The 26,326-nt window shown below is 24.9% G+C and overlaps 5 protein-coding genes across 14 annotated transcripts in view; 2 read left to right on the forward strand and 3 right to left on the reverse strand.

The window, feature by feature from the left end:
- Positions 1 to 4,186, reverse strand: part of LOC112688134 (protein furry) — a 121,767-nt gene extending 117,581 nt beyond the window's left edge. For 2 of the 3 annotated variants that reach the window (XM_025561185.1, XM_025561184.1), the window contains exons 1-11: positions 4,074 to 4,186; positions 3,818 to 3,963; positions 3,610 to 3,732; positions 3,183 to 3,549; positions 2,819 to 2,998; positions 2,430 to 2,637; positions 2,201 to 2,338; positions 1,907 to 2,141; positions 1,568 to 1,746; positions 1,275 to 1,499; positions 1,005 to 1,148 (exon numbers count right to left, since the gene is read on the reverse strand). In XM_025561185.1, coding sequence (XP_025416970.1) covers positions 1,005 to 1,148; positions 1,275 to 1,499; positions 1,568 to 1,746; positions 1,907 to 2,141; positions 2,201 to 2,338; positions 2,430 to 2,637; positions 2,819 to 2,998; positions 3,183 to 3,549; positions 3,610 to 3,732; positions 3,818 to 3,878 — 1,860 coding nt within the window. In that variant the 5' untranslated portion in view covers positions 3,879 to 3,963; positions 4,074 to 4,186. Of the gene's footprint in view, positions 1 to 1,004; positions 1,149 to 1,274; positions 1,500 to 1,567; positions 1,747 to 1,906; positions 2,142 to 2,200; positions 2,339 to 2,429; positions 2,638 to 2,818; positions 2,999 to 3,182; positions 3,733 to 3,817; positions 3,964 to 4,073 lie in introns of all 3 variants that reach the window. The other variant, XM_025561183.1, reaches the window with a different exon arrangement.
- A 4,816-nt stretch (positions 4,187 to 9,002) lies between these two features.
- Positions 9,003 to 11,595, forward strand: LOC112688161 (mitochondrial carrier homolog 1-like). The gene is made up of 7 exons (XM_025561227.1): positions 9,003 to 9,125; positions 9,658 to 9,742; positions 10,051 to 10,210; positions 10,675 to 10,806; positions 10,874 to 11,063; positions 11,262 to 11,329; positions 11,388 to 11,595. The coding sequence occupies exons 1-7, from the start codon at positions 9,003 to 9,005 to the stop codon at positions 11,539 to 11,541; spliced, it is 912 nt and encodes a 303-aa protein (XP_025417012.1). The 3' UTR covers positions 11,542 to 11,595.
- A 909-nt stretch (positions 11,596 to 12,504) lies between these two features.
- Positions 12,505 to 15,323, reverse strand: LOC112688128 (DNA repair protein complementing XP-A cells homolog). Of its 5 annotated transcripts, XM_025561171.1 has the most exons (8): positions 15,238 to 15,323; positions 14,855 to 15,008; positions 14,660 to 14,786; positions 13,980 to 14,110; positions 13,724 to 13,895; positions 13,541 to 13,658; positions 13,323 to 13,473; positions 12,505 to 12,808 (listed from the first exon to the last, which is right to left on the reverse strand). In XM_025561171.1, the coding sequence occupies exons 2-8, from the start codon at positions 14,956 to 14,958 to the stop codon at positions 12,745 to 12,747; spliced, it is 867 nt and encodes a 288-aa protein (XP_025416956.1). In that variant the 5' UTR covers positions 14,959 to 15,008; positions 15,238 to 15,323; the 3' UTR covers positions 12,505 to 12,744. The 5 variants fall into 5 exon arrangements, with proteins under 5 accessions (XP_025416956.1, XP_025416955.1, XP_025416959.1 ...); XM_025561170.1 differs by lacking the exon at positions 15,238 to 15,323 and having other exon boundaries at positions 12,508 to 12,808; positions 14,855 to 15,087; XM_025561174.1 differs by lacking the exon at positions 15,238 to 15,323 and having other exon boundaries at positions 12,512 to 12,763; positions 14,855 to 15,087.
- On the forward strand, positions 15,305 to 22,583 carry LOC112688126 (guanine nucleotide-binding protein subunit beta-5a). Of its 4 annotated transcripts, none has more exons than XM_025561166.1 (11): positions 15,305 to 15,397; positions 15,502 to 15,578; positions 18,877 to 19,091; positions 19,169 to 19,305; positions 19,384 to 19,502; positions 20,735 to 20,864; positions 20,928 to 21,071; positions 21,142 to 21,282; positions 21,344 to 21,440; positions 21,625 to 21,791; positions 22,539 to 22,583. In XM_025561166.1, exons 3-11 carry the CDS (start codon positions 18,905 to 18,907, stop codon positions 22,548 to 22,550), a joined length of 1,134 nt encoding a protein of 377 aa, XP_025416951.1. In that variant the 5' UTR covers positions 15,305 to 15,397; positions 15,502 to 15,578; positions 18,877 to 18,904; the 3' UTR covers positions 22,551 to 22,583. The 4 variants fall into 4 exon arrangements, with proteins under 4 accessions (XP_025416951.1, XP_025416954.1, XP_025416953.1 ...); XM_025561169.1 differs by having other exon boundaries at positions 18,930 to 19,091; XM_025561168.1 differs by lacking the exon at positions 15,305 to 15,397 and having other exon boundaries at positions 15,407 to 15,578; positions 18,930 to 19,091.
- A 111-nt stretch (positions 22,584 to 22,694) lies between these two features.
- Positions 22,695 to 26,318, reverse strand: LOC112688129 (origin recognition complex subunit 2). The gene is made up of 12 exons (XM_025561177.1): positions 25,994 to 26,318; positions 25,743 to 25,820; positions 25,456 to 25,542; positions 25,215 to 25,388; positions 24,703 to 24,813; positions 24,434 to 24,628; positions 24,185 to 24,369; positions 23,912 to 24,129; positions 23,681 to 23,813; positions 23,358 to 23,601; positions 23,042 to 23,278; positions 22,695 to 22,966 (listed from the first exon to the last, which is right to left on the reverse strand). The coding sequence occupies exons 1-12, from the start codon at positions 26,088 to 26,090 to the stop codon at positions 22,767 to 22,769; spliced, it is 1,959 nt and encodes a 652-aa protein (XP_025416962.1). The 5' UTR covers positions 26,091 to 26,318; the 3' UTR covers positions 22,695 to 22,766.
- Between the last annotated feature and the right edge of the window lie 8 nt (positions 26,319 to 26,326).

Genomic DNA, 26,326 nt, shown 5'->3' on the forward strand with positions numbered 1-26,326 from the left:
GGGTGTACCTGAAGATTTAAAATTAAATAACTTAGCATATTTTAAATATGGACCGAAAACATCATTAGATATAGAATGTTTGTTGTAAATTTATAGAAATAAACTAACCAACAATTGCCATACATTTAAATTCCTTAAAATCAGAAAATATTTTATTGTATAGTTAAACTTTACAGGTGAACATTTCATTAATTATACATTTTTTTTAAATATTAAACCCTTTTTTTCATTACAGTAAATGAAGACTAAGAAAATTAAATCAACCGTACAGAGTAATATTATGTTCATAGTGTTATTGTTGTCAGTAAATTACTAAATAAAAAAAATTATCTTCATCTAAAATGTAATAAGTCAAATTTTTCAATTACTATGAAAAAAAAATTCAGTTTTATATTTCGATTATTTTAAGAACATATGTACATGCATTTTTTCTACAAATTGTGTACTAAATCCTTTTGCCTAACAATATTATAAACAAATATGTAATACAAATGTAAAATAAATAAATAATTATAAAATAAACAAGTTTCCCATAGTATTGAGGTTTTCGCTACTAAAATTATGTTCATATAGACTATCGATAGATAATGTTCCATGAATGAACAATTAATAATTTTTTCAAAAAATTACATTTTTATTCTTATCTTAATGCGGATGTCACCCCCCAAAACTACAACAACCAACATTTCTACCGAAATAAATTTCTTATTAAAACTGTAACTCTTGAGCTGCTGAACTTAAATAATAAAATAAAAATCATTTATATTTTATGCCAAAATTAAAAAAATTAAAAAAGTAATCTTTCTTAAATAATTTAATTTAATAATATTAAGCTTACTAATTATAATAGTTAAATGTTAACTTTGCATGGGTAGGTTTATTTTATAATCAATGATAATACAAATGTCCAATAGTTAATATATTAATAATAGTTTTTATAGACTAAAAATAAATATTTTAAATCTATTATATCAATAAATATATATATATATATATATACATACTTTGTTCATATTTTGTGTACTAGTCATCATCAAAGGTCTTCCATAATGAATATCTAATGCTTTTAAGATTTCAACAAATACTCGACGCACATGAGGAAAATATGAATGAATACCAATATTTCTTGCAGTATCCTCAGTTAGCATCTTTATTAAAATTTATTTCATTATAAAATAATAAAAAAAATATATATAAATTTTTAATATACATCACATTAGTTAGTCACACCACTAATAAAATATGTAATATAATTAATATCGTAGTATACAAACCTTATTCAAAAATGTTTTTTTAACACGAAGTGTACTACCAGAAGGTAATACCCCTGAAGTACCTGGCATTGGTGGTTCACCTTCCTTTTGTTCAAGACTATCAGCTACAACAAGAAAAGCTCTAAGACCAATACTCATTCGTTCAGGAGTAAGAATTAATTTAATTGTTCGTCCAACACCTAATAAATCATAAACTATTTCTCGCATAGCAAAATCCAAACGTTCCTAGGAAAAAATCATATAATACAATACACAATACAAATTATCAACACCATTTACAAAATAATATGTACCTGAGCAATAAATTGTATAATTTTAACAAATATATTCAAAGGTGTATCGCGGGGTACAACAGCTTTTGTTCCTTTAGGAAACAATGAATTTACTATACTTTGTAAACGAGATTGAGTTGCAGAATTACTTTCACATTTTATTCTTACCATGTAAACCCATAATAGCCGATAAAGTGCCTCTAAAAAAATAAAAATCATACATATAATATATGATTGTACAGGTATAGATGCATATTTTTATTACTATTAGTTTCCAATATAACACTATAGAATTAAATAATTATACAACTAAATATTGATAGTAAAATATTTAACTCTTGTCAATGATATTTTAATTACCTAAGGCAACTCTTGCCATATTTGGATCTCTATTCTTTAAATTTGATAAACACATTGCTAAAAAGTAATGCCAATTTTGTAAGAAAAATATTTTTTGGCTAACACATAGCAAACAAGTTACTAATGGAAACAATGACAATCTATGTTTTGATTTAGTACACATGTCTAAAGTTGTCGAATAAAGTGATTCCACAAAGTTTTTCAAACAAGGAACATTTACTTCATTTTTAACAATCTAAAATAATTAAAATAAATGATTATTATAATAAATTGAAATACTAAAATTTATCTTACACCAGCCATAGGTAACAAAATTTCAACAAATAATCCAGCCATTGAATGTTTTACATCTTTATCTTTGACTTCAAGAAAATATTGAGCACATTCTTGCATAAATTGAAATGAAGCCTCAAAATCTTCAATAGGAACCATCTGTTTATGAATAATTATTATTTAGTAATAAATATATAGAATATGCAAAGATGTGTTTGTATGTGCATACAGTAAAAAATTACTTAACAACCTTAATTCTAAAAAATTTCATTCCCATTAACAATGAAATTATAGCTTGTATAACATGAGGTGATGGTTCTTTAGCTCTTAATTCTTTTAATTCAGCCATAAATCGTTTTCTCACAGATAAAAATCGAGACTGAGCCAAAACACCCAAAACTTCTGCATACAAATCAGCTACCATATGTATATTTGGTGCATTGGGACAGCTCTGTGCTCTTTATTAAAATAATAAAAATTTAATTAATAAAACTGTCAAATATATATGACATAATATTGAAATAATAGTTATTACTTGTTTTCATTAAAATTCATTAAAATATTTCCTAATTTCTTTTATTTTTAAGTTTATCTAGAAAACTCAAGATCATTCTAAATTCAATATGAGATTCTACATACCCTTCACGATATTTAAAATGTTTAAAGCACAAATTTTCAATATATATAACTAAATCTTCATGTCCTGGATGAAATGGTAGTTGTTTTAATACTTCGATTAATGCTAAACAAAATATAAATTCAACAGCTAAATCTCTTCGTTCTCCTATTACTTCCATTTCTTTATTATCAATAGTATCACTGAAAAAATTTGAGTTTCACTTAAACATATTTTAATTTATAAATTATTAAAGTAAAAATTTATATACATTTTATATCAATTAATTATAATTTTAAAATATATTTATAAATACTTCTAAACTACTTCTAATAAATATAAACAAATTTAATTACATAAATTTATCATTATAAAGTGTAATCATACTTTTTTCCTTTTAGTTCAATTTTTTTTGAGTCTGTAGCATTGATATCTAATACACCAATTTGCCGAACATACCAAGCAAAAAGCGCTTTCAATATTGAAGGTAAACAATGTTCAGCAACTGATCCAAATACAATCAATAATTGATCAAATTGTGGATCTTCACCACGTTGTAAAATCTTCATTAATGGTTTCTCTAGTTCAATCATTACTTCCTCCATTTTTCGTTCAGCCTGCACAGTAAAGTCAGCAAACAATGTACGCATCACATATTCTCCTGGTTTAATATTTGTGTCTACATTGGGAAATGGAGAACGTTCTTTATGTGCTCCCCATGGTAGTACTGTTATTACACTTTGTCTTTGACTTTCTGTAATAAACATTAAAATATAGAACAATTTATATAGAATGAACAAATATAAAATAATACCAGGAGTATTAGTAAGTGTATAATCAGTATTAGCCATTGATTTTGGTGTTTGAAAAGAATCAAGTTGAGGTGGTGAAGTTCCAGAATCAATTTCACTTTGAAACTCATCATTTCCAAGCAGATCTTTTAAAAATATTACAATTAAATATATTATTTCTAAAAATTAAAATCAAAAATAAATATTATAAATTCAATAATATATTAATACCTCGAACAATTTGTTCCCGACCACTTGTATCTATGACAGTATCTGTTTCCTGTTCATCCATCACCAGTTCACAAGTGTTACTATCAAAAAATATGTTTACAGGACTGCATCAATTTCAATAGTTCAAATCATACTTCGAAATTTGTCTAGTTATTATTAAAACAAATTATTTAATATTTACTGGTATTAAAACTCGTTAATTTAAACAATGATAAAAATCAATTCAATATTAACTAATATTTGATATAGGTAATACCATAGAAATAATTCTGTGATCTGTTGACTAATAGCTTATGTCTTCACTATTGATGGTCAATTAATCTCTTTTCTATGGTCTAATGCGTGAATAATAAACGAGCGTCTAGAGACAGCGCCTCATATCTGCAATATTATTATCAGTATTACACTATCACTATAGTTGTCTTATCACATAATCAGTTGATTACATTTAAATATTATATTTAAACAAACAGCTGTAGGATTATATTATTTAATAATTATATTAATTATAATATTTAGTATAATTAATATAATTATTAGATAATATAATACTATGGTTGTTTGTTTAAATATAATATTTAAATGTAATCAACCAACTATGTGATAAAGCAACTGTAGTGATAGTGTAATACTGATAATAATATTGCAGATAAGAGGCGCTGACTCTAGACGCTCATGAATAATAATACATTTTCTTTTGAAACTTATCAATGCTATCAGTTAAAAAAGTACCAACAGTTATATCAATAATCAACAGACCAATTTAAGACCTGGAATAGTGAATGATAAACACTTGTCCGAAAAATGATAAGAACCTAAAATAGAGTTCTGAAAAACAGTACCGACTGAATCAAAAATTACCATATCCATTTATATAATTTATATTTTACAAAAATTATTTAATATCCCACGATTTTTAAACTGGTAAAAATACTAATATGTTATATCATTGATTAATATTTATCAATGGTTTTCCTGTTTTTAAATTTTGTACCCGTTAAAAAAACTACAAATTCAAATATAAAAATGGATCAAATTTTAAATTACAATGATATCACATGGTATCATGGATTAGTTTCTAGGTTAAAAGTTTAAAGCATTTAAAGCTGATTTAGTACACTGTTGACTTGTATTATTTTAGTAACCAATTAATAAAAAAAAGGTAATGATTTTCTGTCAACACTATTTTTCTATATATCAATCTAAAAAACATATCCATGTTATAAATGTATGTAATGTATCATGTATGCATTATAATATATCTAGCTTAATAATTTTTTTGTATACAAACCTTTTGTAAGTTATATATTTTACATAAATTGTTTTTTTAATTTTTATTTACACGTATATAAATTGTATAAAATATTTTAATTTTAAGTATGTATCTACTAAAAATAGGGATTCAAAAATGTACAATTATTTCATATAGTTGATACTTATGTTTACTTTACATGTAACTAATTAACACAATGATTAACAATTAGCATATATTAAATAAATAGGTACTAAAACCCATATAAAAAAATTAAAACTCTAAATAATTTTTAAATATGAAATTCCAGATTTTAAATTAGGCACTAAAATTAATTTTACCTAAAATATAGGAGCGTTTTTCGAAAATACAATATATTTTAAGTAATTTGTAAATTTAATTGAACATTTTTTTGCGCAAATATCTGCTCTATTTTACTTAAAAGAATTATATATTAGAAAAAAACAGATAAAAGTTAAATCATTAGTATTTGGTATAATTAAAAATTTGGTATCATTATAAAAATTATCCATTACTTCATTCGATCGTTATCGCCGTTTTAAAATGATACATGGTCAATTAAGTTATAACATTCAATTTCTTTGGATTCCTAGTCATGTGGGGGTTCGCGGAAATGAGACAACCGATTACTTACACGATCAATAATATTGCACAATATTATTAACGGTCTAATATAGATATTGAAGGATTGTTCAATATATTGAAGAAATCAAACTGGGTTGGAATTTTATTGTACAATACACAATATTATTAAACGTTTGAATATGATATTGTCCATAATTACTCAATATTTACATATAGTATCGATTGTGAAAAAACACGTGTTGTATCGTTTCGCTGCTTGTGAATTATGATAACAGGTTGTGATACAGGCTTATATTTTTTATTATATTGATTTACACTATATAATTCTTCTAAACACAAACACAATCAGATAGTCACAATAGTTATACATACATCACACATATTCTGCACAAAGGTTTACTATATATAATAGGTAGGTACTATAATTTGAAATCAATTTTTATTTTTAAGTAAAATGTTATAAAAATTAATTATTTAACTAATAAATAATATTAAAAAGGCAGTATAAATTAGGATGACCATACGTCCCGTATTATACGGGATTGTCCCGTTTTTCCACTTTGTGTCCCGTTGTCCTGACAAGTTATACGGGACACATTTTGTCCCGTATTTTCAAGTAGGTCCCGTATTAATCCCGTTTTTCTCTTTATTGTTAATTTATAAATTTTTATTTTTTTATTTTTGTATCACAATATTCAAAAGAACATATTTTAAATCTATACTCATCACCATTATTTTTAGATTCTTGTCTTGACAATAAATTATTATAATTGCTGCGAGTAGAAAATAGAGAACTAATAATGTCACATCATTATCGACAACGTTAACAGGTTGACTGCCACGGTAAAATTGTCATATTTTACTGTCAGGCTTTGTAGGGTCTTCAGACCCTACAATTAAAGTATATTTCTAGGCCGCATAGGGTTCTGAGACCCGTCGCAATATATAGTTTTATATGAAAAAATACTTTGACGTGGCCTCCTTGGAAGTTCTATGAAAAGGCTTAGAGATATAATTTATCTTTATGAAATAAAATCTATTATTATTTTAACGACTGTGTTTTCCGATCGAATTCATGAAAAATGATGACCTGTAAGTGGGCCTCACACGATCAGTAATACTGACAGTATTTACATTTCTGACAGTGTACTCCTCAAACGGTCAATACAAATTATAGTCAATACTCAGTATTTTTTACTTTTACAGTAGTTCAGATCAATTGTTGATACTGTAATATACGTTTTTAATTGATTTTTCCAATTCCGTTAAGAATGATAGCTCTTCAAATAACCAAGATGATGGTTGATATACGTCGTTTATCCCAGCACACTGAGTCCGCACACTGCTGCGATAATTCGGCCGCGGTAAAATATTGCTGCTGCGATATTTTAAAAACCGCAGCATGCTCGATTTCACCACCACCGCTCAGCGGTATTTTCAATTACCTTATCAAATATACGCTAAAGTACTTATACTATCTAATATATGGTGTATATTAAAGATCAGCACGGGCCGGGCCATAATTTAAATATTACTAAATATTAAGAGTAGGTTATAGGTGGGATCGTAATATTATTCATTGGGCCGGATCGGTTAAACCAAAACTAATTAATTTAATTTGTAGCATTATGTATTCTATATCAATAAATAATTTTATATTTAAATTTTAATAAAATTTAGCATATTTTTTTTCTGTAAAACATTTACTGTCTTTATGAAATGTTTTTGTCTGCTAAGTCAATACTGAAAGGAAATACAGTTGATGTATATTTTTATTTACAAACGGACTAGATTTAAAAAAAATAAAATATGGATCGGGCCTGGACGACGACGATTTATAAGTTTAAGTTTTGGGTCGGATCGAGCCGAAAAAAAACGGCCCGTGCTGAAATCTAGTGTACATTAGTCTAGACTTCGATTATTTCCTAGAAACTATTCAAGTTATAGTTTAATATACTATTTAACTTCATTAAAAATACTTATAAAAATAATCAATACAATATTATTTATATATATAATGAATATGATATATACAATAGTATAAGTACTTAATATAGTACCTACTAACGTACAATATAGATTAATCGTCAATTAATCAATGACATGGGAATTAATTAATTAACTATACAATTATTGTATGTGATATCATTGATTATAAATATTTATAATCAATGGTAATATATAAATATATTATGTTTATATTGGATAAAAATCGCCACCGCCACAATGTGTTCAGGTCTGCGATTTTAATATCGCCACCGCGGCAGTGTGTGGGGACCTTAAAGCAAAAGTTCGTTTAAAACTGCAGAACGGCTCGCGCGTATAAACAAGAAGGGAGAGGTCGCAAGAATGGCGTAAAGCGTGAAAACAAAAAGTTCGCGTAGACGTTGTAAAACGGGATATGCGTTGTGTACATAGTGTCAGGGCCATTAAGAGGGAGGGAGGCAATGGGACCATTTTGTCACTGGCCCCATTTTTGGAATATTTTTTAGGGGGCTCCCATAAAGTCTTAATGTATCATAATTAATAATAAAGCCTCGTTTACATTGAGCAATTTTACACGCTGCGTGTCGGCGATTAAAGTCTCACGCGTGTGAATGTGTAGTTACTTGTCCGATTACATTGAACGATTAAATTATAAATAATATGAATAATATTCAATTCTATTATGTATGTATGTAGTGCAGTACATGCATTTAAATGAGCTTGATTGGTTAAGGTTTGGAAAAATACGTTTGTAAATATTTTGTTATTCTCAGTGAGTATTTTGTGTATCATATCTTATTATTATGGTCGGAGGGCCTCCAAATTTTATTTTGTCCATGACCTCGAAAAACCTTGGGACGGCCCTGCATAAAGTAAGTTTACGGTTGTGTACGATGGTCCATACGCGAGAGAGAAACGCCGACGAACGGCGTGTCGCTGTGGTGCTGTTATGGAGGTGATACGCATAGAGGAAAAACAACGAGTTGTGATAAGTGGGGACGAATCCCCACAGCCCGTGTCCTTAACCATGGTATACACCGATAAGCCTTATCAATTATCGTTAAAATTACCCTTACCACTTCGTAATATAGATTTTCATAACCGTGACCCTGAATAAGTACCTACATACCCGATAATCGAATTCTAGTTATCGTAGTCGGTCATCAGAGTGATAAAAATAAATGAATAGTTCTTTCGATATAGGTTTTTCATTGAGTAGTCTAGGTTATAATATTGGTTGATATTATTTTTAAATATTAAAACAATTATAATTGGCGGAATCGAGTGTTATATAATTTAATCATCAGCATATTCCCCTATATTTAAAAAATACATAAGGAAATGGATTCCGACAATGAAAACAGAAATGAAAAAAATGGTGATCTGTCCAGGAACACTTTGGTCGCGAAATGTGTAATGAAATCTATAACACATCCTTTGGACTATGCTAGATTTTTGGTTCAGGTAAGTCATTATCAAATACCAATATATTTATTTTAGATGTACTTATTGCAGTTAATAATATTTTTAACTTTATAAAATTTATTATTTATCAATAGTGATGTACATTTGATTTTACTTATATATATTTTTTTCATTTAAAATAATATTACATTATATTTGTTATTTAATTAAATTAGTTTTAATAGTGAAATTCTACAGTATTAGAAGCAGATAACATTTTCATAATAAAAGTTATAAAAATCACAAATTAGTTAATTTCAATAATATTGTATTATAATAATTAACATTCAAACAATATTATTGTAATATTATCCTAATATTAATATTTATAAACTCTAATTTGTTTAAAATAACTTATTGTGAACTTTTTTTAAGTTTATAATTATATGATTATAACATACTTATATTTTTATTAAATTTTAATGACTAATATTATTTTCAATTTACTACTTAAGCGAATAAATTTATTTAATTTTTAAGTTTTCCATATAATTTTTTAAGAATTATTTATTTTATTTTTTATTTTTTACAGATTGGTCATGAACCTATGTCACCATACAATTATAGAACTCTTCTTGGTGAACAACGTTTAATTCTTCCTAATTTAATAACCTATGGTAATCAGTTATTATGTTTCAATTTTTTATAAATACATCTTTTTCTAAATTAAAATCATTTTTAGACATTTGCTCCTAATTTAAAATTTAGTATATTTTCTTCATACATAAAGAACTAAGTGATAAATATGTTTATGTATATCTTTTAGATTAAATTAATTACTATAAAAACTTTTGTCCTCCTGTAAAAAAAAAAGTAATCTGTATTTAGTCGAATAGAAAAACTATATTAGAATCAAAAAATAAAATTTTCTAATATCATTAGTTTATTATATTATTTAATTTAGTAATTGTTTTATTATTTTCAGCTAAGTATATTTATTCAGTGGATGGATTTAAAGGAATGTATATTGGATTAGGTCCTAAGATTTTAGGAATTTGTATTGAACATTTTTCATTTGTACTTGTATCTGATTACATTAAAAGTGATAAAAACTACAATGTAGATAAAGATTCTGATTTAGAAATGTAAGTTATAGTATCTTCATATTTTTAAAAAAAAAATTCAATAAAACAATCATGTGAATTTTATTAATAATGAAACATACAACAATACAATTTTCAACAATGCGTATAAAACCCAAATTAAGTTATAAGTTATAAATAATAACTGATATAATTTTTAAATTCTGTTGTACGGAAAATAAAAGCCTTTTTTAATTTGTGTATATTATTTTATTATATTTAATACTTTTCATCTATATTTGTTATGTAATTCAGTAAAGAAATTAAGGGAAAATATGGGTAGTGTAAGTAATTTACTTCAATGTTTAATTTACACTACATGATTATACTATTTTTTTCCTTAAAATTAAATTTTAATTTCTGGACACTTTTTTTATACTATAATCTATTTAACTACTCTTATCATTTTAAATTAAATCTAAATTGTTAATATTTTTAAAGTTAGTTATTTTATAAATTCAATCTAGATGGAAAAAATGTGCAGTTAATACATCAAAAGAAATAATATGTACAGCCACGAGTATTGTAATGAGCCATCCCTTATATGTTGTTTCTATGAGAATGATGGCTCAATTTGTAGGTTATGAACATCGTTATACGTGAGTTTATTATAGAATTATATTTTTTGTAATTTTAAATGTCATAAGTCCTTTTATTTAATTCTAGTGTCGTGCTACAATCACTTTCACTCATTAATCGTGAAGAAGGAGTAAATGGTCTCTTTGCTGGATTAATTCCACGTCTATTAGCTGGTTTAGGCACTGTCATTCTTGTTAATGTAGCAAAACAAGCATTCTCACGTTATTTGTTTGATCCTTCACCCATAGCTTTAAACATAGCTGATTTTGCTGCTTCGGTAAAGTAGATTTTTCTATTTCACTTATAGTTAATTATATCTCAAAACATGTTTCAATCATAAAATAACACTAACAGTAATTTTTGTCTTAAGCATATTAAATTAAATATATCAAAAACTTATGATTAATATTACCTAATCAATTAATAATCTAATACTGATATATTATTATTAATTTAAATTATATTCTTATTTTAGTATTTAGCTAATGCTGCTACATATCCTTTCAATGTTGTAACCGCTTGTATAGCAATCAACAACTGCGGGTATGTTCATATTTTATTTTTCATTTATTTATTTAAATTAATAATATTTTTTTTATAGATTAGCTGCTGGTATGCCTCCAGATATGCCAGTATTTGGAAATTGGTTGGAATGCATGAGATATATGTACAGGTTTGATCAGTTGAACCGTGGCTCATCAACTTGGTTCAGACGTGTACCGCAGGCACAACCAAAACTTTTAAAATTACTTTAATTTAGGCAACTTGCCATTAAAATAATTTTATGCTTATTATTATTTATATGTCTAAAGTAAAAATACGATCATTTATAGCAGAATGGAAAATTTTAGTAAAACCTGTCCTAACATATTTTGTTATTATTACTTCTTTTAAATAATTTTAAATCAAATATTATTGGTAATTTAATTTCTTATTTTTTCAATATTAGTCTTGCAACAAATCAAAATGTTCCATTGTTGAAATAAGAAATGAATGCCTTTGGTTTATTTAAAATAAAAACTACCTAGCAACAATATCTAATCAAGATTTTTAGTGTAGCTAGTCTAATATTTATTATTATCTTCATTGATTTAATCGATGGTATCTTGTATAATTATACTATAAATTCAACTACTATGTATTGGTAACATTTTTCATTTTTATTTGAAAGTTTTGGAATTATATAATTTATTATTTTTGATGATAACTGCCTTCAGGATGGTGCACAGAAAGTTTCCAAAAGGTGTTCAAAATTATAAATGTTATGTTAGGCATGAGCATGCACAAGGGTATATAGGGTATACAGCTGAATACTCTGAACAAAGAGCCTTGTTTCTAAAAATAAACAAAAATGGGGAGAAGTTAGAACCTAATCCTATTGTGCACTGGCCTAACTGTCTTTAATGTTATTATTCATAAATTAATAATAATCACAATGATAAAAAAAAATTGTTATCCAAATTATAATAGTTTCATTGTTTATTATTAATAAAATATTAAACAATTTTATATACCTATCATCATAAAATATATTTAACAGTTCATACAAATGATTATAACAGATATTGCATTGAAATAATTTTATTTGTTATTTGATCAAACTTTTCCATGAAAACCCTTCAATATTTATTTTTTCTAAATATATAAACTTTATCAAGCTTCTATTCAAATATTAGTAACTGTTTTAGTAGAAACTCAATAATTTGTACATGGAGACAGTATTTTAGAAGTACTCTTCTACCATTTTAATCTTAAATAATTATTTCTAACAAAAAAACAAAAATTAATTTAATTCATCAAGTAGACTATCATATCTTAAATAGTGATACCTACTATTAGTCCAATTTCTTAATTGAGTTTTAGTGATTCTCACAAACCTTTTCAACTGGCACTGCAATTTTGAACTGACGTTAGAGCACCCTTAATAAAACTGATGTTATTATAATCTCAGAGCACCCTTAATGAAATTCATGACCTCTGTTATAGAAAATATAATGGTTAATCAGATAATAGTCAGCAGCCCTATAATAACATACAGTATCACAGTGCACACTTTTAGAAATGCTGAAATATATTATACTTATGTTTAATATATAAATAAAAAACATTGTTTAATATATGTAAATAATATTCAGTTCAAAAAAATGTTATAGTTAAATACATTACATTATGGATAAAGCATAAATAAATTTAAGTAAAAAAAAAAAAAAAATAATTTATTTCACAAGAAATAGAAATATATATATATATATTTCTATTTTAATTATATTTAATTTTATTGATGCATTCAAATATTTAGGGAAAGAAATGTTATTATACCATAGCACTTAGTAAATGAATATATTATATTATACATAATTACTTAATAAAACATTGCTCAAAATGAGGATTAATTAATTTATATCATTAAAAGTTATACAAATACTAATAATTATAAACAACAATTTAATTAATATAAAATTATTGATAATAATTATTAAATAATACAAAACCAAAAATAGTTTCTAATTAAATTTAAAGAAAATAATACACTCACATTTTTTCAAAAATTTCATGGAAACCACATGTAATACATGTACGTTCATAGTTATCTTCTTTTTCATTGTATATCTCTGAATCAAAAACATGTTCGTGAGATGCTTTAGTGACTTTGGTGTACAAGCTACTTCTAGTTGATTTTCTTAAATCTAAATTTTATTACAACTAATAAATCGTAAATACAATTTCATTTAAACATAAACAATAATCATATACCTTTTAATTTTTTCTTATACATTTTTAACTTTGATGCTTTTTGCTTTTCATGTCTTAATTCAATCTGTCGTTCTACTTCTTCTTCAGAACCCCAAACTTCTAATGCTCTTTTTTCTACCTATGAACATCAGTTTTCACATATTTTTTTTAAAAAAAAAATGTTAACATTTTTTATTTAGTTACTTGAAGTATAAGATACAATTTCATTTCACCCCATCTGGAATTGTGAGGATTTTTGCCTAAAATAAACTTAAGTGGAGGTGTACGCAAATCAATATCGCAATCTTTTAATAAATATTCTTTTTTAGCTTCTGTTTTAGTAATTAAATCAAATTTTTCTTTTCCAAATTTTTCTCTGTACAACAAAATTATATTTTACAATTTTAAAATATTGGTAAATATTTAATAATTTACATAATTATATTTATTGATTACATACTTGCATCTATCACAGACAGGATGATCAAAATTTGTCATTAAGAAAGAAATTCCAAATTCTTGATTACATTCTAGACAATTTGGTTGCTCCGATTTTAATAATATTGGATTGGGTTCTGGTGCTAAACTTACCTTAATTAAATACAATAATATGAATATAGTGCATTTTGATGGATTTTAATAAATGATAATTTATTAAGTTTGTATGAAGAAGTTCTAAAGGAATGAAACATTTGAAATAAAAAAAATTATTTAATTAAAATTAAGCTAACCAATTATTTTAACATAAACTTATTTTTTTTATATTTTATATTTTTATAAATATTTACTAGAAATTGAAAGTACCAAAATATAAGTACATAATAATATAACTTAGTTATAGTTTTTAATGTTTTCATATTTATCAAGGAATATTAATATTAGAATTGAATTTACTAAACTTGAGTTATTAAAAATAAAATATAAAGTATTTTGAAAAATGTTGATCCATTTCTACATTTGTACTGAACCATTTACTGATTTTTGTTATTAAAATTATAATGTATTAAGGTAACTGCTTCAAATATACATTTTATTTGTATTTTTGAAAATTGTAGTAAACTCTCATAATTTAGTAAAACAAGATCAATGCTCTACAACAATATCCTATACATATAATTTAATAATTAAATTTTATCATACTTGTTTATTTGTATCAGATAAATCATCCTTGTTAAGCAAAAATCCAGCTTCAGTATCAACATACGATTGTCCAGCAACTGTCACTGTGATGATATTATCTTGATCAACTTTTTGTGATACAACAGGTCTTCAAAATAACAACAGTATAGATCATTAACATAATATTTTTGTACACATATTATATGAATAATATACTTTTGGGAAGTATGTGCTCTAAATTTCGATTTTTCCTGTCTTAATAATATAGCTTTTTGCCTATTTTCTTCTATACGTTTTCTTTGTTCCTCTGTTAGTTCCATTTTTTAAATGCGAATCTCGAACAAATTTACAACTATTGTGACACCACGTTCTATAATTTGAAAGAAAATTCGAGCAGATCAGTATTAAAAATACAAGACACAGCAATAAAAAATAACAATACTATTATTTAAAAACAGAATTCGTTATTATGAACTTTTTTTTTTTGTGTGTTAGTTATTTTAAATAAAAACAAAAATCCAAAACCAACAACACAAATCATAAACAAGGGACTGCAAGAGTAATAGATATACAAACGAAGGATAACAACCATAACCTACATTATTGTTATCGCATCGGCGTTAATATTCCAAGAAAGGAAATAAAAGTAAATTTCATGGGAAATACGGAAAATGTTGCTCAGCTTGGATGTTTTCTGATAATACAGAAAACGTAAAGTAAGCTGAAAGTGCTCAGCTGACCGACAACCACGACGAACGGGTATTTATATTGATTATAAATCTAACTCTGCAAGAAGACCCGATCGTCGATGGTCTTAGTGAACAAAAAATAATAATAATAATAAAAATAATTATGATTTCCAGTTACGGACACGTCGTTAAAATGATTTTATGGTGTTATTCAGAGGAGATTTTCCTGAATAGGAGATAAATTGAACGAGGTAAGCGTTTAAGGTTCCTGCCTCTTTTACTATTTTGCTGTCCCTTTTTCTCTTAATCTCTCGCTCGCTACTCGGATGGCAATATGACGGTACGATCATATTAAAATTATAAATAATTAAAATATTAAAATATATATGTAATATAATATTATTGCTTAAATCATCATTTGAAAAATTGTATTTTATTCTTGTAATAATGTGTATTATCAGTAAACGTACATTTCACTTAACAATTGTTTGTAAAATTTCTGAAATGAAAATATTTTTATTATATTCTTTCCTCTTTTTTAAAATCATAGTAGGTAATTAATTCTATTCTTCTTAAAATATTTTGTTATATTTAAGATTTCAAATCTCATTTTATTCAACTACCTATCTATTTTTTTTATTTTGTTAATTAATTAAAATTGAATTTTTAAAACTAGTACATTGATGTACATTCAAATTTTACAAGTGTAAAATACAATCATTCATGAATATAGTATATATATAAATATATATCATATTTTTATTTTTCATATTAAGAAGAGTTATATATTTTTTCAGTAAAGTATAGTTAATTATATTTTTTTCAAGTCATGAAACAATGATTTTTTGCATTTGGATAGATTCTTATTATTATTATTCTTATAATTATCATATATAGTCACTAATAAAACCCCACGGCAAAGTTGATATCATGTTTTTTCACAATAATTATACGCGAACTATGTAAATAGTATAATATTGCTAAAATGTTATATAATCAGGTATGCTTCTAAATGAATTAAAAAGAAAAGGAGGTGCAGAAAATAAAAGAGATAAAAATCATAGAGTTGTTAGAAGAGAGCAAAACATGTGTAAAATTGGATAGTATAATATATATTATAATTTTAAATATTATTTAAGAACGTCGAAAAAAAAGGTGGTGATTGCCGGGTTGATTCTCTCAAAGTTGAGGTAATTATTTAGTTGGAACTTGGATATAATCATGCGAGCCGCTGTATTCTATTTTTCCCGGTCCGGTCAAATTATGCCTATCCGTCCCTGTTCTCAAATACGTATAGTGAACTGTAAAAAAAAAAAAATCTTCATTAATAATGTAAACATTATTTGAATCGATTGTTACAGACACTTCAGAAGTCACACATCTTATGAAAATCAGATATTAGTAAACTATGCGTTGAGCGTAAAAATACTGATTATTTATTTATCTGATAAAAAAGTATAACTAAAGTCCTATTTACACTTAATATATGACTAGTATATGGTTTTACTAATATCTCATTTTCATAAAGCATTTCATAATAATATGTGACTAGTGATGTTTCTAATAAATGTTCTGTATTATATAATGGTCTTCATCACTTTCATATAAATTGATAAAAAATATATTAAAATATGTGTTAAGTAAAATTAAACATTATTTATTAATATTTTAAATAGAAGAAATAAAATAAATGTAACATTCATGTGTATAAAATATATGTTTGTTGAGTGAAGACAAAGTATAATCTTAACATAATATATGGGAACATATATGTATGTATGTATATGTATATAAATGTAATTATTACTTGTTATTTAGTACTATTTGCATCTTAATATAAATAATGTCAAAATAAAAATACTGTAAAAAACTGCATTATTTACAAATAGTAAAATAACAAGATAAAGTACATTGGCTTGCAACTATCAAACTATACTTTTTGGGGAAACAATGGTGTATGCAGCTGAGATATTTAATCTATATTTAATAATTATAAAAAAACTGTCATTCCATTCTCACCATAGTTAATTATGTTTATATATATATATATATATCTTATTTTCTTGTATTTAACTATATGGTTTGTTTACAGTCGAACCCATACTTTCTACTCTTCCCTGTTTCCATCTAACCTCTTAAGTTCCCTGTAGCTTTAGAGTTTAGCATTAGACATAATTTATTTGACAAATAATGTTATTGGACCTCCTTAGTCTCTTTTACCTTTAATTTTCCCTTTTATTAGGTATTACTATTTCTATAAATTGATTTGTTTTTGTGCTTCAATATATTCATGTTCATCATGTTCCATCGTCTGATGGTTTCAAGTTCATTCTTTGGATTAATTTATTTCAATAATTATGCTTTCGTTGGTTCTATCCAACTCACTCACATTATTCTTCTCTAACACCACATTTTGAAGCTTTCAAGGATTCGCTGATTTTCCTCATTTAGTATCTTAGTTTCGCAAATGTATACCTGTCATATTTAATACATATAATTTTATAAAACGTTTCCTCACCTAAAAACTCATACTATTGAAACATAAAAGTATTCCCTTATTTATGAAAGCTGACTTTGCCTGTGCGATTCTGGATCTTATTTTCATGATGCAATCGCTTTTGTTAATTGAGGTGCTTAAGTATTTCTTAAATAATTTTTAATTTTCTAAAATATTTTCAGTTTTTCGAGGAGCCGAATTTTTGTTTGCATATTCTACAGATTCGGTCTAATTTTTAGCAATTTAAATCATGCCTTGTGGTTATTGGATAAATATCATAATATGAAAATCAATGAATTTTTTTGAATATTTAATAAATTTATTTATATAGAAAAAATGATTATTATGATTGACATTTTTAAAACAAATTATATTATTTTATATTCACTTTCTTAAATATTAAATTTTAAACTTATTATTATTAAGTAAATATTAATTAATGAGAAAGTTGGAACTGCTTATTTCTAATTAACTGTAACTTAATAATGTTTCAATTAAATATAAATTATCAAAAATAACGTTTTTATGTTACTTTGATTTTTACAAATGTCCATGTGTCCCCTAGGTTGAAAACTGCTGTCCTAGAATATGAAATGGTCTTAAATAAACTAAAAGTTAAAAAAAATTTGAACAATTCTAATTCCTAAACAATTTTACAAAAGAATTATGCCACAAATCTTGATAATTTACAAACTAACTGTATATTATTATAATGACTTAGAAAAAAATGATTAAATGTATTTAAGTCTTGGTTTTTTTTTTTTTTTAGTCCTGTTGTGTTTGCATTTTTAAAATTAATTTTTAATTACTAATTCAATTACATATTATAAGAAATAATAATTTATAGTCAGTAGAGATAGTTTTGTTTTAAATTAAATAACTATTGTCCAATATATTAACTCAATGAATATAATATAAAATTTCATACATCTAATTTGCAATTAAAAGTATCTAATGTAAATATTTTCACTAGGTTTTTTTATTTAGTTATTTTAAAAAAGTATAATATGATAGATATTTATTATATATTTTATACTCTTTATACTTTATAGAAAATAATCAATTCAAAAAGTTTGCTTAATGAAAGACTGTAAATCATATTCAGTAGCACCACCACTGGCAGATATTGCATTAAGGAACTTTTGGAATTTGGATATGGCATTAGACGTTAATACTCGAATTGAAACCATCGAATTGTTGAGTCGTGAAGCAGACTGCCTAAAACACAAACTTGAAGAAGAAAGAAAAAAACTTAATGATGTAACATGTATGCATCTTGTAATTGAAATTATTTTTTTTACTTAATCCATTTATTCAATTTATTATTAATTTGAATATTTTTAGTGGCAAATGTTGCAGAACGCTTGGAAGAAGTTACATTCTTAAATATAAAACCTAGGAGATTATTAAAAGGAAATCAAGCTAAAATGTTATGTTGCGATTGGTCTCCAGATAAACGACATATTGTTTCATCTTCACAGGTACATAATATAATTCAACTAATGTTCAAAAGTATTTAATAAAATATGCTTGCTTGGTGTCGGTGCACACAATGCTAGGATGGTAAATTACTAATTTGGGATGCATTTACATCTGCAAAAGAACAAACTGTTACCATGCCAACAACTTGGGTGATGGCATGTGCCTATTCACCATCAGGCAACTTGGTTGCATGCGGGTAAGATATTTTAGGGTCTCATTATAGAATTTTGTATTACTTATACTTAATTTTTAACTATACCGTTTTATTTGGAATATCTAAAATCCGTACAAAAAATTAAGTTTAACAAATAAACCTATTATCAATGAATAATTAATTAATGGTGTGAATAAGAAGTAACAGCTATATTACCTGCCTAAATGTATTTAGATTGATTAGACAAAGTTGTTTGTTTAATTTTGCTTCAATCATTTGATAAGACTTTCCAAGGGAGTATTACTAGGCCAATAACATTATGAAAATATTAAAGTTTATATTAATATAAAATATAATTGCCATTTTATTATGGGTATTGATTTTTTTTTTTTTTTTTTATTATAATTGCGTACCATTGATAATATACTATTAGGCTTTGACAATATCATTTTAAAACAGATGGATTAACATTTTTGAATAGTTTTATAGTATTTTGTATAATGAAATTAATTAAGTTAATTAGTGTTAACAATTTTGAATAAAAGAGTTATATTAAAAATTTTACATTAATTTTTAAAATGGAAGATAAGCAGACCAAGTCCTAAGTATTAAGTCCTGACCTAGTTGGGCAAGAGCATTGCACAAGCAGGTACCCCCCTGGTCATTGATTAAATGCTAAAAGAAAATGTCCTGACCTAAGTATTTAATTTCAAATGTATATAAAATTAATTATATTTTTAAAAGTGACTTCACAGTTTTGAGAGTGAAAAGCAAAAATATTATTTTACATTGCCTTGATTCTTTAATTTTATTTCTCAGTATATGTTTAGTTTTAATTATAAGCTAGTGATTATTTTTATTTTAACTATTGATATGTATAATTTGAATTAAGAAGTGTCATGTCATCAGCATAAGTACCTTTTTTAGATTTATAATTAAGTCAGAAATTAAGAATAATAGAGAAATGGTATAATATTTCCATCTTGAGAATAGTCAGTTGTGATGAAAATTCAGATAACTGACTAATAAGTCTGTAAGAGGTCAAATATTATTCTTCTTCACCTGATTTGATAATGTTATTTATTGTTAAAGATTTTAAAATTATTGGGAAATAAGAAAAATAAAGGACGGCATTATACGTTTTTAATATAAAACATTAATGTATCATTATAGCTACCTTTTAATTATAACTATAAAATATTTCAATAAAAATTTTAATTATTCAATTGTATAGTAAAAAAAAAATACTTTTATGTATATTTTTATTTGTTAAGTGGTTTGGATAACAAGGTAACAGTATTTAATATATCAAATCCAGAAGAAGATCCATCTGCCAAAAAGAAAACTGTTGGTACCCATACAAATTTTATGTCTTGTTGCTTGTTTCCAAATTCTGATCAACAGGTATTTATATTAATCTTGCATAGAAATGTATGCATTAATAAATGGTACAAAATTATTTTTAAGATATTGACTGGTAGTGGAGATGCTTCTGCTGCACTTTGGGATGTTGAGACTGGTCAAATGTTACAGTCTTTCCATGGTCATACTGGTGACATAATGTCCATTGATTTATCACCATCAGAAATTGGCAATACATTTATATCAGGTGTAAGTAATTTCATCATGGTATCTTATTTTGAACAAATCTTTTTAATCTATTAATATTTTCTATGATCAGAGTTGTGATAAAATGTTACTTCTATGGGATATGAGAACTGGTCAAAGTGTCCAATCATTTGAAGGTCATCGTTCTGATATAAACAGTGTCAAATATCATCCTAGTGGAGATGCTGTAGCATCTGGTTCTGATGATTCTACAGTAATTAGAAAATCCTTATATTTTAGATTATTTTATATTTATTATGTTCTTTATTTGATAGTGTCGTATGTATGACTTAAGAGCAGATAAAGAAGTAGCTGTATATTCAAAAGAGAGTATTTTGTTTGGCGTTAATTCTATTGACTTTTCTGTCAGTGGTAAGTTTACATATGAACTAATTAAATAAGTATATTAAAAGTAATTTCACTTGTTAGTATCAATTATAATTTTATAAATGTTTTTATTTAGCTCACTAACTAAAAATAATTGCTCATCATTTTTTAAAATTAATTTAATAACTGTAGTAATTGAAATTAAATTTTTTATTTTTTAATTGTTTAGGTAGAATTTTATTTGGAGGTTATACAGATTACACAATTAATGCTTGGGATAGTTTAAAATGTGAACGAGTCAGTTTGTTGTATGGGCATGAAAATAGAGTTACAAGTATAAAACTTTCACCTGATGGAACAGCATTAGCTTCTGCCAGTTGGGACGCCTCTTTACGTGTATGTATTGACGTAATTATTTTATGAATTTGGAGAACACCATACCCGTATGTATTGTCTGTTTATAAACGTGTGATATAGCAAATTTGTGTTCAGTATTCCAAAATATAAGAATAAACTGTTTATCTGTGTTTTGTTAGTTAGCTTTTATGATATTTTAATCTTTAAGCAAGTAATGTGTATGTGAAATATTATAACTTGAAAAAATTCATAACTTGCTTAAAAATTAAAAAATCATAAAAACTGACTTACAAAACATGATATTGTTCTTTTTTATGTTTGATAAATAGGTTAGTTTACTTAAATATATAAGCTAACATTACAACATTTGAACTGCTGAACAAAAATTTACTGTTGTATGTTTGTTAACCTGTCATTAGTTGTGCTATGGTCAAAATAGCCCCACTTTTTACATCTTTAATGAAACATTTACATTTTATATTTCAATCATTGATACTCATATAATATGAATCAATAATATACAATCAATAACATTTTTAAAAGGTATACTGAATGTCAAAGATTGAAATATAAAATATAAATGTTTTATTGAAGACCTAAAAAAAATGCAATTATTTGTCCATAGCGCGACTAATGCTAGGTTAAAAGAAGACAATACATGAGAGCTATTAAATGTTTAAAAATTAATTTTTAGCATTGAGTATTACAATAAGTTAAAATTCTAAAATTATTAACTTTTATTACTTGGTATATATCTAATTAATTTATATTTTTTTATTGTTTTAGGTATGGGCATAATTAATGAAAATTCATATTTTGACAGTAGATATCTAGTCAGTTATAATATGTAACATTAAGTTTTATAAAATTAATGTTGAAAAATAAAACATAGAATAGTCTAAACATATGAAAATAATTTTTATTATGCTGTATATTATATTATAATAATTTATAAGTACTTCCACAAATTATTCTATTAGGCATTTTAAAACTAAATACATAAAATATTGAATTTTATTCATTGTCATCTTCATTTTGTTTGTAAAACTGAATAAGAACATCAACATCTACAGGAACATAAAGAACATCAGCATCACGTTTCCACTTCACTAATTCGTGATCAACAAATTCGGTTAGTTGACTTCTCAGTGCTAAATCTGTACTAACTAGAAACTGCTGACGACACCAGCGATAAAGAATAGAAAATGGAACTCCTGCATATGATTAAAAAATAATAGTCAAATTGTTGTTTTCAAAGAAATTTAATAAACAATTATAAATTTATTTACCTCCATATTTTTTATCATTCTTATTATCAATACGATCTTTAATCAACAACAACAGTATTTTTTTAGTATTAGATGTAAGTGATTTGAAAACATTATTTAATCCTGATAATGAATGTTGTGTTCCTATATTTTTGATCATTACAGATTGTTCAAAATCAGTTTCAACAGTATATGGTAAATAATTAGTACAGTCCATCCATATAAAATTATAATCGCCCAATTTTGTATTATCACACACTAAAAGTTTTTTTAATTATTAATTAATTTTATAAAAAGTCAAGGTATTCGCCAAATTTTGAATAGTTTTCACACTCACTCAAAGCTGCATTTACTCTATCAATAGATGCTATAAGGTGCACATTTTTTAATGAACAAATCCTTGAAAGTACATGTTGTATTTTGTAGTTTTGTAATTCAACACCATCTAAATTATGAATAAGAATATAAATATGTTCAGCATTTTTTAATTTTTGTTTTTCTTCAATTTGCTGTATTACAAGTTCAGCACTTCCTGGACAACTATCTAGAGCTAGTAAATCAATGGTTAAGGATTCCAGTATCTATAAAACAGCAAATGTTTAATGTAAATTAATAATATAAATAATCAATTAAGTAATTCAGATATATATAATTTCATACTTCTTTCAAAGTTAGTCCAGGAAAAAATCCATTAATAACTAATGTGGACTCATTCTTTAACATAGATATCCTAAAATCATTAATAATCTGTCTTTTAGAACCAAATCCATAAAGTAATAAATTAAACCCTTCCCTGAAAAAAAAAATAAAATCAAAAAATTGGTTTTGATTTATTATTATGAGATAGTAAAAGGTTTAATTGTTTATATAGTAATTATTACTAATAATTACTTTAGTAAACACAACCAGTATGGAAAATTTGATATAATATCTTTATAAAGAGCTATCAACTTTTTATTGTGTGTAATGTTAGAATCTTCTGATAATTTATCGACTTGTTCTTTATCTAAAGCAGGATTTTTCAATAATTTTAATGTATTATCTGATGTCTTAGATTTTTTAATAGATTTTGCTGATTTAGATAAGAAGTATTCTTCACACCTATACACCTAAAAAAATATTTAATTAAAAAAATAAATATTTAACAACAATAATAATACTTACATATGGTACTTCTTTCTTTCTACATGATCTTCTTAATGAAACATCTCTAGATAAATTTACTTGTGGTTGTAATATGTTATCATTTAAATCATTAGAATCACTGTCACTTTCATCACTTTTGTCACTGATACTATAATCAGAATCATTTAATTCATTAAGCAATTCACTTTTTTGAATCGCTATTCCTGAAAAAATAAATATTTATGTATTATAAGTACTTGGTTTCAAGTCAATGAATAACTAAAAAACCTTTTGCAAGAAGTTTTCGGACAGTTTTAGGTGTTTTTGTTTCCATATCTTCAGTGCTAACATATTTCTTCGACCTAGGAGTTTTGGGAGTTAAATTAATATAAGTTGTACATTCTGTAACATTTTTAGTTTTGTTATTATTTGGAGTATGCATAGTTTTTGATTTTGTAGGTGTAACATAACCAAATTTACTATCTAAAAGAAAATTATTTTAAATAATAAACAATAATAAAAACAAAGTATAATATATTTAGTCATTGGCTTATTACCATCGTTTGATATTTCATTTTTGGCATTTGGTGTAGCTGATTTATATGATGCTCTAGTTAATTTCTTGTAAGGCGTTTCAGATTTGTTTTCACTTACATCATAGAATAAGACTAAAAAAATTATGAATTTCATAAAAAGATAAAAATGTATTGATGTATAATGATGTTCAAGCTAACTATTAACAATTGTATAAAAATAATGATTACAATTATATTTTAAAATAAGTAACGGTTATAAAACTGATAAATTACAAAATGATTAGTTTAACTATAGCACTAATATGTTAACTAAAAACATATTAAGTTGAAGACCATGAATTATTGTTTAAAAAAAAAAAAATAATTATGAATCAAATATAATTTTACTAAAATTCAAAAAATTACAAAACAGACATTTTTGTTTTCATTAATTTGAAAATATTTTAAATACATAAGATATGCCATTGCAGAAGAATATGGAAGAGTAATTTACTAATATACGTTGAAAACTAATATAATACATTTATTATTACTTGTATTGTCATCTTGGTGACTCTTGTTATGTTGTTTAATACCAATAATTGTATTCATTTTTTTTTTACTTGCAGGAGTTTTTGGTATAGATAGTTGATTTGTAGATGATTTTCTATGTTTTGAATTAAAACTAAACATACATTCACCTGGAACATCTCCATCCACAAATAATGCTACAAATAAAAAAAAGATTTTTCATTATAAATAACATTTGAAGGGTATTTAAATATAATCATTTACCTTTTGGTTTTAATATGGTATTTAATTCATTGTCACTATGTTTTCGGTCATAACTATTATCATTTGATGTTCGGTTGGATTTTTTACCTAAAGAATTATTAACAAATCAATAATTTAAAATAATGAAATGTAATCAAACTATAACCATTTACAAATACAATAAATAATTGAGCATAGGATATGAATAATAAAGTTTTATTTCATTAAGTAGTACTAAAATAATATATATGAAATAAAAAATTATTTATATTCAAAGTTATAACGATTTTTCACAAATATATACTTACTATTAATTAATGCTGCAGATTTATGAACAATATCTTTACGGTTTTTTGGTGTTCCAGTTAAGATTTTTGAAGTATTCTCTGAAATTTATCATTTTTATACTTCTATGCATATAAGTTAAATTTATTTAAAATAAATGCAGTATACTTTATATTCATACTAAAAAAACTTAGTAATTTGCAAAATATAAATACTTTTCAATAAAAAATAATATATTTATAATGCCATAATAGATAGATAATCTAAAGCTAACCTTGTGCCGTCTCATCTTTAATAATATGGATGACTGATTGATCATCAATAAACTGCACTTCAATATCGTTGTTATCTTCATTAATTGATTGTTCCATTTTAAGACTGTAATTTACAAAATCATCTTGTTGAATACCAGAAAATTTTTAAAAATGTAAAATCATTAATTGTTAAACTGGTAGATGTTAAAATTAAAAACGAATATAAACTGTAGAAATTATTAATTTAGTCATCCAAGTATGATTAAAATAATGGAAAACGAAAAGTATTACAAGTTATGGATAGTATTAGTGAAATTCAGACCACTGTCATTGACTTATAAACTTATAAAATT

This window comes from Sipha flava, unplaced genomic scaffold (assembly GCF_003268045.1).
Source record: "Sipha flava isolate LNK unplaced genomic scaffold, YSA_version1 37_pilon_pilon, whole genome shotgun sequence".
NCBI lineage: Eukaryota > Metazoa > Arthropoda > Insecta > Hemiptera > Aphididae > Sipha > Sipha flava.

What these genes read in the sequence shown, in the direction of transcription:
- LOC112688129 (XM_025561177.1), bottom strand. Translation starts at nt 26,090, where the DNA reads ATGGAACAATCAATTAATGAAGATAACAACGATATTGAAGTGCAGTTT. An exon ending in AAATGAAATATCAAACGATG is followed by an intron (nt 24,629 to 24,702) that starts GTAATAAGCCAA and finishes ATTTTCTTTTAG; the next exon opens with ATAGTAAATTTGGTTATGTT. An exon ending in GAATGATAAAAAATATGGAG is followed by an intron (nt 22,967 to 23,041) that starts GTAAATAAATTT and finishes AATCATATGCAG; the next exon opens with GAGTTCCATTTTCTATTCTT.
- LOC112688161 (XM_025561227.1), top strand. Translation starts at nt 9,003, where the DNA reads ATGGATTCCGACAATGAAAACAGAAATGAAAAAAATGGTGATCTGTCC. An exon ending in ATGCTAGATTTTTGGTTCAG is followed by an intron (nt 9,126 to 9,657) that starts GTAAGTCATTAT and finishes TATTTTTTACAG; the next exon opens with ATTGGTCATGAACCTATGTC. An exon ending in TAGCTGATTTTGCTGCTTCG is followed by an intron (nt 11,064 to 11,261) that starts GTAAAGTAGATT and finishes TTCTTATTTTAG; the next exon opens with TATTTAGCTAATGCTGCTAC.
- LOC112688126 (XM_025561166.1), top strand. Translation starts at nt 18,905, where the DNA reads ATGAAAGACTGTAAATCATATTCAGTAGCACCACCACTGGCAGATATT. An exon ending in GCAATACATTTATATCAGGT is followed by an intron (nt 21,072 to 21,141) that starts GTAAGTAATTTC and finishes TTCTATGATCAG; the next exon opens with AGTTGTGATAAAATGTTACT. An exon ending in CTGGTTCTGATGATTCTACA is followed by an intron (nt 21,283 to 21,343) that starts GTAATTAGAAAA and finishes TTTATTTGATAG; the next exon opens with TGTCGTATGTATGACTTAAG.
- LOC112688128 (XM_025561171.1), bottom strand. Translation starts at nt 14,958, where the DNA reads ATGGAACTAACAGAGGAACAAAGAAAACGTATAGAAGAAAATAGGCAA. An exon ending in AGAGCACATACTTCCCAAAA is followed by an intron (nt 14,787 to 14,854) that starts GTATATTATTCA and finishes GTTATTTTGAAG; the next exon opens with ACCTGTTGTATCACAAAAAG. An exon ending in GTATAAGAAAAAATTAAAAG is followed by an intron (nt 13,474 to 13,540) that starts GTATATGATTAT and finishes AATAAAATTTAG; the next exon opens with ATTTAAGAAAATCAACTAGA.